This window comes from Panthera leo, chromosome C1 (assembly GCF_018350215.1).
Source record: "Panthera leo isolate Ple1 chromosome C1, P.leo_Ple1_pat1.1, whole genome shotgun sequence".
Classification (NCBI taxonomy): Eukaryota; Metazoa; Chordata; class Mammalia; order Carnivora; family Felidae; genus Panthera; species Panthera leo.
The window spans coordinates 29882697-29901169 of NC_056686.1; the positions used below are offsets into that span (position 1 = coordinate 29882697).

The window sequence follows — 18473 nt, forward strand, 5'->3', positions numbered from 1 at the left end:
ACTTCCCCCACTCCAGAAAGAAACAAAAAAGCAAAACCTCATTACTGAGGCACCTCTAAAAACCACCCATGAAGCTCTGTGAAAACTCCTCCATTTACCTTTCTGCTTAAGGCTAGGGAGCCACAATTCTTTGTCACTCCTTGCCAGTGTTTAGGAAGCCTGAGGCTTCCTGGAGGGCAAACCAATAAAATGGAAGGTGCGAAGTGTTCACAAAACAAACTTACTTATGAGGATGATGATCAGCAGTCTGACAATTCCAAAGGCAGGGATCATTTCTCGAAAATTCTTGCAAAGAGATAAATAATAACAGTCATAATACGAGCTATCTGTTGGCAAGTGAAACCCCAACTGTGCTCTCTCTTCGTCTACTTTTTTGTTTAAAGTTTCAGTGTCCAGTATTTACAAAATAAAGCAACGCGGCAACAGCCCAGTTTTCAAACGCATTTGGGAAGTACAATGGTGGTGCCCTTTGGAGAACAAAATGAAGCATGATATTTAACTCTGTGATATAAACTACACATAACTGAATTAGCAGGAAATAATCTAAATATAAATAATATGAAATCAACACTTAACATGTCATAGTTAGAGAGATGATTGATAGATGTCAAACTAAGTCTGAGAAAATATGATTTTTTTTGTTAATATACATTCGATGCTTTATCCTCTTTCCAAATAGGGGCTAGCTAAGGGTCAACTAAACTTTGAGTATTACCTTAATTTTTTTAGATAATTTCCCCCAAATTTAAAATATTGGTTAAAAAAACTTAAAGTTTTAGCTTTGAAAAATCTCAATCCAGTTTACAGTATCCTCCTGTGTTACCAAAGAACTGCTGAGTCAGAAAGATATCTCCACTTTTGGGGCGCCTGGGTGGCTCAGTCGATTGAGCGACCAACCGGCTCAGGTCATGATCTCACAGTTCATGGGTTCGAGCCCCGCGTCGGGCTCCGTGCTGACAGCTCAGAGCCTGGAGCCTGCTTCTGCTTCTGTGTCTCCCTCTCTCTCTGCCTCTCCCCCACTCATGCTCTGTCTCTCTCTGCCTCAGAAATAAATAAACATTTAAAACAATTTTTAAAAAAAGATATCTCCACTTTAAAATTTATTGAGTTACATCTCCCTTCCCTTTCAAGTTATTAATTCTCTTCCTGAAGAGTAAAGATAATGAAATACCCATGTTTATTCTAAATCAATTATTTTCAAACTGTTGGGGTCACAACCTACAGTAGGAAACAATTTGCATAAAAATCCAGGACACATATAAATCAAACAGTATTACATGTGCTATAAACTGAATTTTTAAAATTATTTTATTTACTTTTTTATTTTTTTTCCAAGTAGGCTCCATCCCCAGCATGAGGCTTGAACTCATGATTGAGAATTGCACTAAGAGAATTGCTTGAACTAAGATTGAGAATTGCACACTCTACCAACTGAGCCAGCCAGGTGCCCCTCTTTTTGTTTAATTTTTGGTCACAATCCCTGAAACTATGTTCAAACCACTAATGGGATTGCAATCCAAAGTTTGAAAACACTTTTCTAAATGACATATTTTTGGAATAGTTTTATAACTGCTTCATATTTTTCCTCCTAGAGTATTTTTAAAGTATACCTATGTGGTTAATGGGTTAACAACTAATCAGGATTTAACACTAGGCTGAGGCTGTTTTGACAAAGTGGTTGGCAGGGCGCCTTGGTCGCTTAGTTGGCTGAGTGTCCGACTCTTGATTTCGGCTCAGGTCGTGATCCCAGGGTTGTTGGATAGAGCCCTGAGTTGGGTTCCACATTGAACATGAAGCCTGCTTAAAATTCTCTTTCTGCCTCTCTCTTTGTCCCTCTCTCCTCCCTCCCTGCTCGCTCTCTCTTTCTCAAAATAAATAAATAAATAAATAATAAATAAAAGTGGTTGGCATTCACACATACTATACCACGGGAGCATAACATGGTATGCCAACTTTGGAGGGCAATTTAGCATTTATCTATGAAAATGTAAAGCCTTCGTCCAATAAATCCACTTCTAGGAATTTATCCTAAAAAAAAAAAATCACAGATACAAAGAGATAAATGTAAGAGAACATTCTTACGGCATTATCTACAAGTGTGAGAAGCTAGTCACCTCAATTTTTTTTTTCAGTGAAGGATTAAATCAGGATACAGCTATACAGTATGCTCTGGAGCCCTTGAACAGACTGCAGTGGATTTCTGTGTACTGATATGGGTAGATGGGGCCAAGATAATTCTACATTAAGATGTACAACAGTATCTTTAAGAGTTGGTCCATTTTGGTAGCCTTAATTTTGGCAGGATTTTGAATACAGACAGAACAAGGTTTGAGGGGTGCCTGGGCGGCTCAGTCAGTTAAGCATCCAACTTCGGCTCAGGTCACGAGATCAAGCCCCACATTGGGCTCTGTGCTGTCAGCACGGAGCCCACTTCGGATCCTCTGTCTCCCCATCTCTGCTCCTCTCCCACCCCTCCCTCCAAAATAAACATTAAAAAAAGAAAAGAAAAGAAAAAGGTCTGAAAGGAGGTATATGAAACCGTTAACAGATACTGTATTAGAGATTTTGACTTTATATTTTTCAATTAAAAAAAATTTTTTTTTTAGTATTCGTCATTTTTGAGATCAGGAAATAAAAATAAAGATTAAATATGAAAGAAAACTTCTGGTGCCAAGAAGGAAGACAAGTGCTCCGCGAATATTGATAAATGAAGATACCATGATTCCCAAATACCAGTTATCGTTTAAAAGAAAAAAGTCCATAGATTCCATTTCCAAAGTTCTTACCACTAGAACATTCATAAAATAGCCTCCCATCAGAGCATAGACTCCTCCTGAAGCACCCACAAGATATCTGAGTGGGTCAAAAATGGAGCTGGCAAGGGACCCTAAAGAAAGAAAAACACAAAGGATCAGACATAACTGTAAGAATCATGAAAAACAAGTCTATAATGTAGAAGTTGGGACGTTTGGACCATTACCATATTAACAAGCAACAAATTTATTCTGTTTGTCCCTTCCTTACTATAAAGGTATAGACGCGTAGGCTAACTACCTCCATTTTTTCTGAAATATTAAACAACATGAAGACAGAATAACAAGAACAAAGAGCACAGACTCTGGAGCTCTGGAGCCAGAATTACCAGCTGTGTGACTTGAGCGAGTTTCTTAACCTCTCTGCGCCTTTGTTTCCCTAAAAAATTGAGATATTAATAGAACTTACCTCAATGCATTGTCGGGGAAGTAAATTAGTTGATGTAAACACTGCCTGACGTGTTATGTACTTATTCGTTATTGTTTCAAAATATTGCATACCTTTAGCCAAAACTATCAAAATACCTGAGACATTCCAACATTTTTTAAAATGTTTGTTTACTTTTGAGAGAGAGAGAGAGAGAGAGAGAGAAAGCAAGAGGAGCAGAGAGAGAAGGGAACAAGCTCTGCCCTGACAGCAGGGAGCCTGGTGCAGGGCCCAAACTCATGAACCCAGAGACCATGCCATGAGCCGAAGTCGGACACTCAACCGACTGAGCCTCCCAGGCTCCCCGATATTCCAACATTTTGTTATCTAATGGCTAGCTTTCTCATGGAGTCAAGACGTGGCCTCGGAACCCTTCTCAACACAGCATTCAATCAGATCCACCAAGAAAGATGAAACTGTTTACTAACCCAAACAAGACTTTAAAACCACTTTATGCAAACTCTAAGATGTTCTCTCTGTACCGCTCGGTTCTACTACTCAATTTTTTGCTTTGAAGACCCTCCTTCATTCCTTAGGATACTATGTAATACCTACGTCGTGCAAGAAAGACAAAGTGGCCTTAGGAATCCTACAAACAGAGGAGTATACAATTACCATAAGATGCAGAATAAAACAACTACTGTGATTTCTTAAATGTAATGAATTTGCTATGGAAGCACTTAGGAAGGAATGATTTTTTCAGCAGAGGTGTGGAGGCCCTGGCACTCTGAGAAGGAGAAGATAACATTTTGGTTAAACTCTAAAATATCTTTAGGGCGCCTGGGTGGTTCAGTCGGTTAAGCACCGACTTCGGCTCAGGGCATGATGTCACTGTTCGGAAGTTCGAGCCCCACGTCAGGCTCTGTGCTGACAGCTCAGAGCCTGGAGCTTGCTTCAGTTTCTGTGTCTCCCTCTCTCTCTGTCCCTACCCTGCTAGCATTCTGTCCCTCTCTCTCTCTCTCTCTCGCTCTCTCTCAAAAATGAATAAATGTTAAAAAAATTTAAAAAAAAAACCCTAAAATACCTTTAAGATTTGGAAGGAAAACAAAGGAGGAGAAAATATTTAGAACTTAGGGAACTGGAAAAGCAAAGGCATAGAAACAAAGGTATATGGATGACTAAAGATCACTGAGTCCAGTAGGGTTAGGGCAGTGGTCCTCAAATGTTAACCTTCAGACTAGGATTGGAGTGATTGCATCTTAATCACATGAGTAACTTATTTTTAAAATACAGATACAGGGCACCTGGGTGGCTCAGTCGGTTGAGCGTCAGATTTCTGGCATAATCTCGCGGTTAGTGAGTTACAGCCCTGCATCAGGCTCACTGCTGTCAGGGCAGAGCCCACTTCGGATCCTCTGCCCCGCCACCACCACCACCCCCGCTCATGCTCTCTCTCAAAAAATAAAATAAAATAAAATAAAATAAAATAAAATAAAATAAAATAAAATAAAATAAAATAAAATAAAATACAGATACAGGGGTGCCGGGGTGGCTCAACTTGTTACACGACCTACTTCAGCTCAAGTCATGATCTTACGGTTCGTGGGTTCGAGCCTCATATTGGGCTCTGGGCTGGTGGCACAGAGCCTGCTCTCTCTCTCTCTCTCTCTTTCTCTCTCTCTGCCCATCCCCCACTCAGTCACTCTCTCTCTCAAAATAAATAAACTTTGAAAAAATAAACAAAATAAAATACAGATACAAATGTCCACTTCTGGCCATGATGGAGTAACAAGGATAAGATTTTCTCTCCTGCTTGAAACAGCTAAAAGCACTGGACAAAATGAAACAGTGATCTCCAAAATATTGGACATCAGATGAGAAAGGACAGTAAACCCTCAGAGGCAAGAAATAAATGAGGTGACTTTTCCGATCGCCCAGCTTACTGCCTTGAGAGAGAGGATTACAGGCTATAATGTGTGAAGGGGGAATCCAGGTAGATCTCAGTGAACTTTAAGTTGATGAGATAGAGTTTGAAGTCCAGATAGTAGGGTGCCTGAGTGGCTCAGTAGGTTGAGTGTCCAACTTTGTCTTAGGTCATGATCTCACAGTTCAAGGGTTCGAGGCCCATGTTGGACTCTGCACTGACACCTTGGAGCCTGCTTCAGATCCTCTGTCTCCCTCTCTCTCTCCCCCTCCCCTGTTCGCATTTTCTCTCTCTCAAAAATAAATAAACATTAAAAATAAGTAAATAAGGGTCACCTGGGTAGCTCAGTCAGTTAAGCATCAGACTTCAGCTCAGGTCATGATCTCATGGTTCATGGGTTCAGACCCGACGTCGGGCTCTGTGCTGACAGCTCCAGCTTGGAGCCTGCTTCAGATTCTGCATCTCCCTCTTTCTCTGCTCCTCCCCTGCTCTCACGTGCTCTCTCGCTCTCTCTCTCTCCCCCCTCTCAAAAATAAACAGTAAAACAAATATTAAATAACTAAAAAATAAATAAAGTCCAGATAGTGCTAGGCAGCTGGAATTTGCAAGAGAGACCACCAGAGAGGAAAAGAGCTGCGCAGAGAGAGGCATGTGAGGAAACTACCTGAGCCAAGAAAGTTCCAACAGAAAAGAGTAAAGGGAAGAGTAAGTAGCTTTGCTCTCACAGCACCAGAGAAGCTAAGTAACTTTCCAAGCTAGAAAACTGCATAATTCTTGGGGCATTGGTTAAAGTACACAGAAGAGTCCTGCACCAGTAGTGGGTAACAGCACTAAATATGACTCAAAAACACAGTTTCAAAAACAAAAAACAAAACAAAAAAAACACAGTTTCACCTTGCAAATCTTATCAAGGTTTCAAACTACTTCCAAGTAACCGTGTTCCAGAACACATTCAAGGAATATTTATAGGAATACAGCAATATTCACCATCCAAAGGTTAAATGTCTAGCATCCAAACAATAACTATCAGGCATGCAAAGAAACAGGAAAATACGACCCATAATGAAGAGAAAAATCAATCAATTCAAACCTCCCAAAACTGACACAAGTGTAAGTTTTAGCAGGTAATGCTAATAAATAATTATTACAACTGTATACCATATGCTCAAAAGTTAAGTAGAGACATACAAGATATAAAACACCCAAACTTTTAAAGATGAAAACTACAGTGTCTTGGGGTACCTGGCCGGCTCAGTCAGAAGAGCATGTGACTCTTGATCTCAGGGTCATGAGTTCGAGCCCCACACTGGGTGTAGAGATTAATTATGTACATAAATAAATAAAACTTCCTTTAAAAATAAAGGAAACTATAATCTCTAAGATGAAAAAAAATAAACTGGTTGGGCTTAATTACAGATTAGACATTGCAGAAGAAAAGATTAGCAAACATAAAGATATGGCAGTAAAAGCATCCAACATGAAACACAGAGAATAATATTTTTAAAAAGAAATATAGTATCAATGATCTGTGGGTCGATTTTAAGCAGCCTATTAAATACATAATTAGAGTCCCCAAAGCAGAGGAGAGAAGTCACGTACAGAAAAAATAATTGAAGAAATTATGGCCAAAATGTTTCCAAAGTTTTATGAAAACTGTAAACCCACCAATCCAAGAATCTCAACAAATTCTAAGCACTGGAAACGTGAACAAAACTACATCAGGTCACAACAAAGTCAAATTGTTCAAAAGCAGTGGAAATCTTAAAAGCAGCCAGAGTAAAAAGACATGTTTCATACTGAGGAACAAAGGTAGCAGATTTCTCATTGGAAATAATGCAAATGAGAAAATAGGAGAGCACTGTCCTTAAACTACTGAACAAAAAGTACAGTCAAGCTAGAATTCTATGCCTAGTAAAAATATATTTCAAAAGTGAAGGCAAAATAAGAACTTTTTTCAGACACACAAAGGCTGAAAGAATGGATAACCAGCAGACCCATAGAAGAAATGTTAAAGGAAATCCTCAGGCAGAAGGAAAAACATCAGATGGAAATACGGAATTACACAAAGGAATGAAGGGCACCGGAAGTGGTAAGAACATGGTCGAACCCACAAGATTTTGACTTATGACTTAAATCCCTGTAGAAGAGGGGCGCCTGGGTGGCTCAGGCGGTTGGGTGTCCGCCTTGGGCTCAGGTCATGATCTCGCCGTTCATGAGTTCAAGCCCCAAGTCGGGCTCTGTACTGACAACTTGGACCCTGGGGCCTGCTTCGGATTCTGTGTCTCCCTCTCTCTCTGCCCCTCCCCCAATCGCACTCTGCCTGTCTCTTTCTCTCAAAAATAAATAAAAACATTAAATAATTAATTAATTAATTAATTTAATAAGAAACCCTGTAGAAGATACCTGTTTAACAGTTTACCTACTTACCTACTAGAAATAATAAGTGAATTTGTCATCCTTGGAGGATACAAGATCAATGTACAAAAAAAAAATCAACTTTATTTCTATGTCATAGCAATGAGGAATCAGAAATGGAAAATTTTTTAAACAGTACCATTCACAGCACATCAAAAATATGAAATATGGAGTTAAATCTGACCCCCCCCCCAAAATGTGCAAGGGCTGACCCTGAAAGCACAGTTCCTAATATTTGAAAAATGATAAATCATACTTCATCGAAACTTTAAAACTCCTATTCTTCAAAAGATACCATTAAAAGCATGACAAGACAAGCAACAGACTAGGAGAAAATATTTGCAAGTCATATATCTGATGAAAGACTTACAATCAGAATATACATTATTACATATAATAAGAAATACAATCCAATTGTAAATGGGGCATAAGATTTTTTTTTTAATATAATTTGAGAGAGAGAGAGAGCACATGCACATGGGGGAGGGCAGAGAGAGAGAGAATCTCAAGCAGGCTCTACATGATCAGCACAGAGTTTGACACTGGCTCAGTCTCACAAGCTGAGATCATGACAGGAGCCAAACTCAAGATTCAGATTGTCAACTGATTGAGCCACCCAGGTGCCTCTAAATGGGCATAAGATTTAAACAGATACTTTACCAAAGAAGGCATGTGGATAGCAAGCAAGTGCATGAAGATGTTCACCATCATTGTTAGGAAATGCAAATTAAAACCCAGTGAGATCCCATTATATACCCAATAGATTGGCTAAAATTAAAAAGAACGATGATACCAAGTGTTGCTGAGAATGTAGAGGAGCTGGACCTTCTGGTGGAGGTACAAAATGGTACTACAGTTGACCGTTGAAGAACACGGGTTTGAACTGCTCAGGTCCACTCTTATGCAGGTTTTTTTTTCCATTAAATACAGTACAGTACTGTGAACGTATTTTATCTTCCTTATGATTTTTGTTTAAGTTTTACTTATGTGGGGCCCAAACCCACAACCCCAAGATGTTTTCTCTGGTTTACTCTATTATAAGAACACAGTACATAATACATATACAAAATATGGGGGTGCCTGGGTGGCTCAGTCAGTGAAGCATCCAACTTTTGATTTCGGCTTGGGTCATGATCTCATGGGCTTTGCTCTGAGTGTAGAGCCTGCTTGGGATTCTCTTGCTCCCTCTCTCTCTCTGCCTTCCCCTGCTCGTGTACCCACACATTCTGTCTCTCTATCAAAATAAAGACTTAACATATATACATACATATATATGTATGTACATACGCATTATTTGACTGTTATCAATAAGGCTGCAGGTCAACAGTAGGCTATTAGTAGTTAAGTTTTGGGGGAGTCAAATGTTATATGTGGATTTTCAACTGTGTGAGGGGGGTCAGTGCCCCTACCCATCAAGTTGTTCAAGGGTGAACTATACCAGGTATCACATAACCTAACAATCTCACTTACAGATATATATCCAAGAAAGCAACACAGAAACTTGTACACAAATGTTCATAGCAGTGTTATTCATAATAGCCAAAAAGTGAAAACAAACCCAAATGTCCATCATTTGACAAATGAGTAGAACAAAATGTGGCACAACCACACAACGGAATATTGTTCAATAATAAAAAGGAATGAAGCACTGATATATGCTACAACATTGGTGAACAATGAAAATATTATGCTAAGTGAAAAATGCCAATCACAAAGGGCCGTATATGGTATGATTCTATTTATATGTAATATCCAGAATGGGCAAATCTAAAGAGACAGAAAGTAGATTAATGGTTGCTTAAGGCTGGGGAAGGGGGTATGGTACAGGGTTTCTTTGGCAGACAGAAATGTTGTAAAATTCAATTGTGATGATGGGTATATAACCTTGTGAATTAAAAAAAAAAAAACCCCACATTGAATTATATACTTTTTAAGTTTATTTATTTATTTATTTTGAGAGAGACAGAGACGGCACAAGTGGGGGAGGGGCAGAGAGAGGGAGAGAGAGAGACTCCCAAGCAGGCTCTGTGCTGGCATCCCAGAGCCTAATGTGGGGCTCGAACCCACAAAACCATGAGATCATGATCTGAGCTTAAACCAAGCGTTGGACACTTAACTGAGTGAGCCACCCAGGCATCCCTGAATTATAGATTTTAAATGAATGAATTGTATGATACATAACTTACATCTCAGTAAATCTACTTTAAAATGTTACCAGTCTCTTAAATGTTAAACATATCCTCTGATAGGACCCAGCCATTCCATTCCTAGGTATTTACCCAAGAAACCCAAAAATATTTGATTACACAAATACTTTCGTTACCCAAAAAAAAACTATCTGATACACACCAATGTTCTAAATAGCTTCATTTGCAATAGCCCCAAACTGAAAACAACCTAAATGTCCATCAGCAGGAGAATGGACAAACTGTGGTATATCCCTGGCAATAAAAAGGAATCAACTATTTAAAAAAAATTTTTTAATGTTTGTTTATTTTTGAGAGAGAGACACACAGAGTGTGAGCGGGAAGGGGCAGAGAGAGAAGGAGACACAGAAGCCAAAGCAGGCTCCAGGGTCCGAGCTGTCAGCACAGAGCCTGACATGGGGCTCAAACCCACCAACAATGAGATCATGACCTGAGCCAAAGCTGGACGCTCGACTGACTGAGCCACACAGGTGCCCCAAAAAGGAATCGACTATTGATACACGGAATAACATGCGTAAATCTCAAAATAATTATGACAATGGACCGAAGCCAGACAAAAATAGAGTACATACTCTATGATTGCATTTACATAAAATTCTAGAAAATACAAATTAATCTATAATGATCAGGGGGCGCCTGGGTGGCGCAGTCGGTTAAGCGTCCGACTTCAGCTCAGGCCACGATTTCGCGGTCCGTGAGTTCGAGCCCCGCGTCGGGCTCTGGGCTGATGGCTCAGAGCCTGGAGCCTGCTTCCGATTCTGTGTCTCCCTCTCTCTCTGCCCCTCCCCCGTTCGTGCTCTGTCTCTCTCTGTCTCAAAAATAAAATAAACGTTAAAAAATAAATAAATAAATAAATAATATAATGATCAGTAACTGCCAGGGAAGGGACAAGGAGGGGCAATAGAGAGAGATTCCCAAGGGTCATAAAGAGCAATAGATATGTCTATTATCTTGACTGTGGTGATAGTTTCCTGATTGTATACACATATCAAAACTTACCATATTATATACTTTAAATGTGTGCAGCTTATTATATGTTAATTATACCTCACTAAATAGAAAACAAGACAAAAACACAGATCCCAGGGCCATATGCCCAGAGATTCTGATTCAGTAGATCTGGGTGGGATCTGGGTCACTTTAGCTAGGACAAGCTCTCTAGGTGATGTGATGATCAGTCAGCCTGGGGAACACGGGTGGGACTGCAGAACAGCACTTCTCAGTCTTAAATGTGCATACAAATCACCTGTGGATGTGTTCGAATGCAGATTCTGTTAGTGGGTCTGGTATGGGGCCCAATAGTCTGCATTTTTAACGATCTCCCAGGTGATACCAATGCTGCTGCTCCGTGGACCACCTTTGCCAGGAGCAAGGATGGGGAAACGAAAGTTATTTGACATATTAAGGAATCTAGAAAAAAAGCAACTGTGTGTACTTATCTCCAAACTCATCAAGTTGTATACATTAAATATGTACCGATTTTTGTCTGTTCATTATACCTCAAAAAAACTATTTAAAAAAAAACATTTTACATCAAGTTCCCCCTAACCTCTTCATGTATAATTTCTTTTTTGGAATATTAATAAAGATTATGCTTTCCAAGAAAAGGGAAGAAGTGAAAGGCAATGGGACCACATAGTGGAGGGTAACAAGCAATCTTGGATGTTTTGACTTTCTTCTGGGCACTGGCAATGTTTTAGGAAGCAAATAATACCATCTAATCTATGCTTGAGGAAGGTGACCCAGCCAACAGTGTGAAGGGTAGACTGGAATGGCAAAGAGATACCTGCCAAAAAGCTGTTGCAAAAATAGGCAGAGGATGTGAACAGGTTATTCACCTTCTCTCTTCTCTCCCTCCTCTGAAACCGAGGAAAGGCTGAGTCCACACGTTGAAATCAAGCTGCAGGGGAAATGGGCATTGATGATAGAGCCAGGCAGGACCCCATCAGCACAAAGGTTTTCGAGGATGTACACAGGAATGGAAAAACAGGTGTGCGAAGCAATGGAAACAGAAGGTCAAAAAACAGGATCCACAAAAGTAGGAGGGAAGCAGGATGGTGAGCTGTGTCACTAAGCATTTGCCAGTTCTATGCCTTTAACACATCTCATGAATGCTTCCTGCTCTGTGGCCCCACTCCTCTGGGACATATGAAGGGAGAACTCCATGCGACAGTGGAGGCAAAGATCACACTCCTGCGTCTGCAAGCCAAGGGGTGCCAAGGACTGATGGCCACGGCCAGAAGCCAGGGGGAAGAGAGGAAGAATTCTCCCCCACAGTATCAGAGGAGAGCATGGCCCTAATGACACCTTGACTTCAGACTCCTAGCCTCCAGGACTGTGAGGCAGTGTGGTTCTGTTGCTTAAACCATGCAGTGTGTGATTCTTTGTTATAGGAGCCCCAGGAAACTTATACAAGCACCCACTGCAGTAGAAGTATCTGAACTTATTTATGGACTTAGTACATGTATACACGTACTACTATGAACTTAGTACGTGTATATACGTACTACTATACTAATGCAGGTTTGTTAATGGTGGGTACATTTTATTGGTTTTCTTTCATAGACTAGTATTTTTTTTAATATAAAAATAGAATTTTTAAAGGATGAAACATTGACTACATGATATTTTTAAATCATTTCTACTTTATTAATGGTACAAAAATGTGTATCAAGCCATGAAGAGACAAGGAAGAGACGTAAATATATATTGCTCAGTGAAAGAAGCCAATCTGAAAAGGCTGCATGCTGTACGATTCCAGCTATCTGACATTCTGGAAAAGGCAAAACTATGGAGACAGTAAAAGGATCAGTGATTGCCAGGGGTTGGGGGTGGGGGGTGAATAGTGGAGAACAGAGGATTTTTAGGGCAGGGAAAATACTCTGTATGATACTATAATGATGGATACGTGCCTTTACACATTTATCCCAAACCATAGAATGTACAATGCCAAGAGTGAACTTTTTTCTGGATTTTGGGTGATTATGATGTGTCCATGGAGGTTCATCAATTGTAACACATGCCCACTCTGTTGGGGGATGTTGATGATGGGGGGCTATGCATGTGGAGGGGGCAAGGGGTGTAGGGGAAATCCTTATGCCTTCCTCTCAATTTTTCTATGAACCTAAAACCACTCTAAAAAATCAAAATAACTTATAAAATCTTTCAATGAGCAGATTTTTAAAATAAGCCTCATTCTTTTTTTAAAATCCTCATTAAATATCACAACCCTGAAGTACAAAGGTATACTTCTTTTTATTTATTTATTTATTTATTTATTTATTTACAGATACAGCCAACTGATTTTTGACAAAGGCCCAAAAAATTCAATGAAGGAAGTAGAATTTTCAATAAATTGTTGTGAAGTAATTGGATATCAAAAAAAAAAAAAAAAAAAAAGAATCTCAATCTAAACCTCACATCTTATACAAAAATTAGCCAATTCAAAAAGGGGTCACATATTTCAATATAAAGTGTAAAACTACAACTTTAGAAGATAACGGAAAATCTTCAGGACCTAGGGCCCAGTGAAGAATTCTTAGATATGACCAAAAGCATGATTCATAAAGGAAAAATTGATAAATCAGAGTTAATCAAAATTAAAAACTTCTGCTCCATGAAAGATTATTAAAACAATGCAAGGACAAATACACACTGAGAAAAAGTTACCTGTAAACTACATATTCAGTAAAGGGCTAGGATCTAGAGTATGTAAAGAACTCTTAGGATTCAATGGTTTAAAAAAATCTGATTAGGAAATGGACAAAAGACATGAACAGGTATTTCACTGAAGAGGTTATACAGATAACAAGGAAGCACACAAAAAGGTGTTCAACATCATTAGTCATTGGAGAAAAGCAAATTAAGACCATGATATCACTACACAGAGCACAGCTAAAAATAAGAAAGGTGACAGCACCAAATGCTGGTTAGGATGTGGAGAACGGAATTACTTATACAATACTGGGAGGAATGCAAAATGGAACAGCCATTCTGGAAAACATTTTGGCTGGTTCTTAAAAAACTAAATATGCAACTACCATACAACCTAAAAACTGTGCTCTTGGGCATTTATCCCAGAGAAATGAAAACCTATGTTCACGAAACTTTGTACTTCTGTTCACAAAAACCTGTACACAAAGGTTTCTAACAGGTTTATTTGTAATAGCCCCAAACCGGAAACAACCCAGGTAGTCTCCAACGAATGAAGGGTTAAACAAATGGTGGTACATCCATGCCATGGAATACTCCTCAGCAATAAACATGAATGAACTGTTGGGGCACCGGGGTGGCTTGGTCGGTTAAGCCTCTGACTCCTGATCTTGGCTCAGGTCATGATCTCACAGTTTATGTGTTCAAGCCACATGTTCGGCTCTGCACTATCAGCACGGAGCCTGCTTGGGATTCTGTCTCTCCCTCTCTCTGCCTTTCCCCTCTTTGTGTTCTCTCTCTCTCTCTCAAAATAAATAAATAAACTTAAAAAAATTTTTTTTAATTGTTCAAAAAAAAAAAAATGAATGAACTAATGCTATATGCAACAACCCACATGAATCTCCAGAGAATTATGCTGTGTGAAGACAGCCAATCCCAAAGGTGAGATATATATATATATATATATATATATATATATATATATATATACACACACACACACACATACACAACATTCTTGAAGTGAGAAAATTACAGAAATAGAGAACAGATTAGTGGCTGTCAGGGGTGAAAGAGAGTGTGGGGTGGGAAAGAAGAGAGTATGGCTGTAAAAATGCAACGTGAGAAATACGTTGTTTTGCACCGTGGCTGTATCAATGTGGATCTCCTGGTTGTGATACTGTACTATAATTTGCGAGCTGTTACCATTGGGAGTAACTGGTTAAAGGATACATGAGATCCCTAGGTATTATTTCTTATAACTGTGATGTAAAAAGTGTAACTAAAAAAAAAAATGTTTACAATAAATAAATAAGTGGATGGATGGAAATTCTAATATTTTCTGCTCAGACCAAAGTGGGTCATCTTAAGGCACACCCAGTTTCAGAGATCATAGGCATATGCTGCTAGCTCCTACTGAGGTTTTGGGCCCCTCCAGCTCTTCTCTACATTCTCTTCAAGCTTTCTTTCTTAAATGGAAATTTGCTCATGTTACTTCCCATGATCACTAGTCTGACACATTGGGCCTTCATGATCTGACTGTAGGTCTCTCCCCAATATATGTGCCCGGACACCAAACTACACATGACTTCCAACTGTACAAAACCCTGTCTGACTGAAATACCTGAGGACAGGCACAACGACTTCTATCTGCTTATCTGTTTTGTTTTGTTTTGTTTTGTTTTTTTGAGAGAGCTCATGAGCAGAACAGAGGCAGAGAAAGAGGGAGAGAGAGAATCTTAAGAGAGAATCTGCAACCCAGCATGGAGCCTGATGCTGGGTTCAATCTCAAAACCATGAGATGATGATCTGAGCCAAAATCAAGAGTTGGACACTTAACCGACTGAGCCACCCATGTGCCCCTCTATCTGCTTTTTTTTTTAATCTTTATTTACATTTGAGAGAGAGAGAGACAGAGTGCAAGCGGGGGTGGAACAGAGAGAGAGAGGGAGACACAGAATCCAAAGCATGCTCCGGGTTCTGAGCTGTCATCACAGAGCCCGACGTGGGGCTCGAACCCAGGAACCACGAGATCATGACCTGAGCCAAAGTCGGACACCCAACCAACTGAGCTACCCAGGCGCCCCTCTATCTACTTACCTTACCTCAAATATTTTAATTCTAATCAACTTATTTCTCTTTTTTTTTTTTTTTTTTTTTTTTTAGTTTATTTTACTCACCATCTTGAGATCAAGAGTCACATGCTCTTCTGACTGAGCCAGCCAGGCAACCCTCGAACTTATTTTTTTCTTTTTTAAAGCTTTATTTATTTAAGTAATCTCTACACCCAACATGGGGCTCAAACTCATGACCCTGAGATCAAGAGTCACATTCTCTTTTGACTGAGCCAGCCAGGCACCCCTAATTAATTTATTTCTAATGCTTATCAAATTCCCTAGCACAGACTAGGAGTGCAATAAATCTTGACTGAAATGTTTATTACTTTTTGCTTTGTTTATTGCTTCCTAAGAGGCACGGATTCTGTATTACCCTCAGAACACTAACCTGCAATCACTCCAGCCAGGTACACAAGCCCTACTCGGAGGCCTTTGTGGACCATTTCCAAGGGAATACCCAACATGAGCTGCATAACAAGATTCCCCAGGATGTGCTGAACTCTGTGGAGATAAACACATTATGAGTAACCCACATAGTTATTTCTTTGGGACATTAACAGAGTAGTTACAGACTTGCTTAACTCAAATTCCATTCTCTAATTTTTTTAGGTGACTTTTTAAAAATAAAATCTCAACACAGACCTTCAATATGTAAGATTAAAGGACATTTTAGAAGTATACATTTATAGGTTCTATTTTATAACAGTAACTGACAATGTCAAGCAGAGAGTGATGAGGCTAGCTTAGGGAACATAAACTTGAATTTAGGTTTAGATGACAATTGCCATCTTACGTCAGCCCCAGCATCTGATTTTGTTTCAGTTGCATGGTATTGAGAAAATCCTAATTCACTCATATTGAGTTTAAATTTCAATAGTTTGTTTTGTTTTGTTTTTGTTTTTGTTTTTTTAAAGTAGGCTCCACACCCAAAATGGGGCTTGAAGTCACAACCTCAAGATCAAGAGTCACATGCTCTACAGACTGAGCCAGCCAGGCGCCCCAAATTTCAATAGGTTTTTAAACAACCAGTCTTGCAATCTTAGGCTATTCTTTAATAAAATAGAGATGGCAAGAGAAACCCCTATTCCCACTTCTACATTAAAAAGTCGAAAAACAAAGCTTACAAAAATGAAAAAGAAAGTTTACCCAGTAATATTAGCTAAATTTAGTATCTCCCATTACTACAGTTGGCCTAGAACATAACTGACTATACAGGTGGTTTTTATTATAGTTTTTAAATAGGTAAAAATATTTTTTAAAAAAATTCATATTGTTTTGCTTGTCAAACTCCACAAGTATCTCTGGAGAATCTCTGAATGTATTTTGGTACATTCCCATATTACAGTAATCCTTAATTTAGTTGCTATGTAGCACAAGACTTTTTTTTTTTTAAAGAAGATTTCAGGTTAAACCAAAAAGGTTAGGGGGCGCCTGGGTGGCTCAGTCAGTTAAGCATCTGACTTTGGATCAGGTCATGATCTCATGGTTCATGGGTTCGAGCCCCGCATCAGGCTCTGTGCTGACGGCTGGGAGCCTGGAGCCTGCTTTGGATTCTGTGTCTCCCTCTCTCTCTGCCCCTCCCCTGCTCACGCTCTGTCTCCCTCTGTCTCTCAAAAATAAATAAATGTAAAAAAAAAAAAAAAAAAAGGTAAAAAACAAAATAGGTGTTGGATCTTCCACGAAGTGCAAGAGCTTTCATATTTGTTTTAGGGATTGTGTTTTTGGGTTATAATTTACTTAACAAATTACCCAGCAGGGGTTCTCAGGGCACACCCTGCAGAACAGATTACTTACCTCCATGGCCACATGTGCACCCAAACACAACTATCACTGTCCAAGTCATCTCCAAAGATATCCAAGAAGTAACATGTAACTCAGCACAAAATAGTCTAGCAAGGACAGTTACACTAGTCTTAAGGAGACCTCAGAAAGAGCATTTGGAAATACGTGCACTTTGTGAATTTGAGCAAAGTCACAGGAAGCCATCTCATCTTATCCTTTGGGAACAGCTTGAGGATAAAATGACCAACAGCAACCAAAAAAACCCAAAAACAAAAAACAAAGAATCACCCTCAGCATTCTTTCTGCGGCTCAATAGCAAGAGTAGAAGTGGCATAAAGATGAGATCCTGTCATATACTCGGAATAGAAATCCCAACTTTTCCCAGCCAAATTTTATCTACCCTTCCAGGTACAACTTGAATGCATGTCATCTGTGAGACCCTCCCCATCCCAATCTTTCCATCTTTCTGTTTATGTTACAGTAACTAATCCCATATCCATGCCATTACCACTTGTCTGCCTCCCGTAGTGATGCCAGGAGAGCTAATGTTGACTTTGCCAACCTCTCCTAGCTAGGGATAGCTGTGTCTCATGGTTCCGGCTAATGAGATGCAGGTAAGAGTGGCGCTGACGGGGGACTGGTAAGAGAGCTTCTTTCCTGACAAAAGGGATTGATGACACCAGCACCTGGTACTACCTTTCCCCTTCCTGCTTTTAATACCAAGCTACAGCTGCCGACTGGCAACCATGAGAGAAAGGTCAAGGGAAAAGCAGAGATGCCAGCACAGAACCAAGAGTCTTGGCTTCATTAAACTGACGAATTAGCCACATACCTCTGGGCTTCTTATACGGTAAAGAATTAACCTCCATTTGTTCGGGCCCCCGTTCGATTTTTGATTACTTCCATCCAAAAGCATTCCTAACTTATACAACCCCATATGTGACCTGTCCTACGCAGCCTTGAGAAGTCTTTCTGAGGGTCTTATTATGTATCAGGCACTGCAAAAATGACATTATAACCGTTGTCTCATTTAATCACAGCAACGTTGTGAGGTCGGTACTTACTACCCCACTTCACAGATGTGGAAACTGAGGCAGCAAGATGTTAAGTAACTACTCTGTAATACTATGTGGCCTTGCATTACTATTTAACTGACTGTCCCCCTCATAATAAAATTTAAATGTGGTACAGGAACCA

General features: G+C 39.6%; 1 protein-coding gene across 3 annotated transcripts in view; it reads right to left on the reverse strand.

Annotated features, from left to right (window-relative positions):
- The window catches only part of RHBDL2 (rhomboid like 2), a 52043-nt gene that overhangs the window by 5379 nt on the left and 28191 nt on the right, over positions 1-18473 (reverse strand). For all 3 annotated transcript variants that reach the window (XM_042953152.1, XM_042953151.1, XM_042953153.1), the window contains 3 exons: positions 15883-15995; positions 2787-2887; positions 225-285 (listed from right to left, as the gene is read on the reverse strand). In XM_042953152.1, coding sequence (XP_042809086.1) covers positions 225-285; positions 2787-2887; positions 15883-15995 — 275 coding nt within the window. The remainder of the gene's footprint in view (positions 1-224; positions 286-2786; positions 2888-15882; positions 15996-18473) is intronic.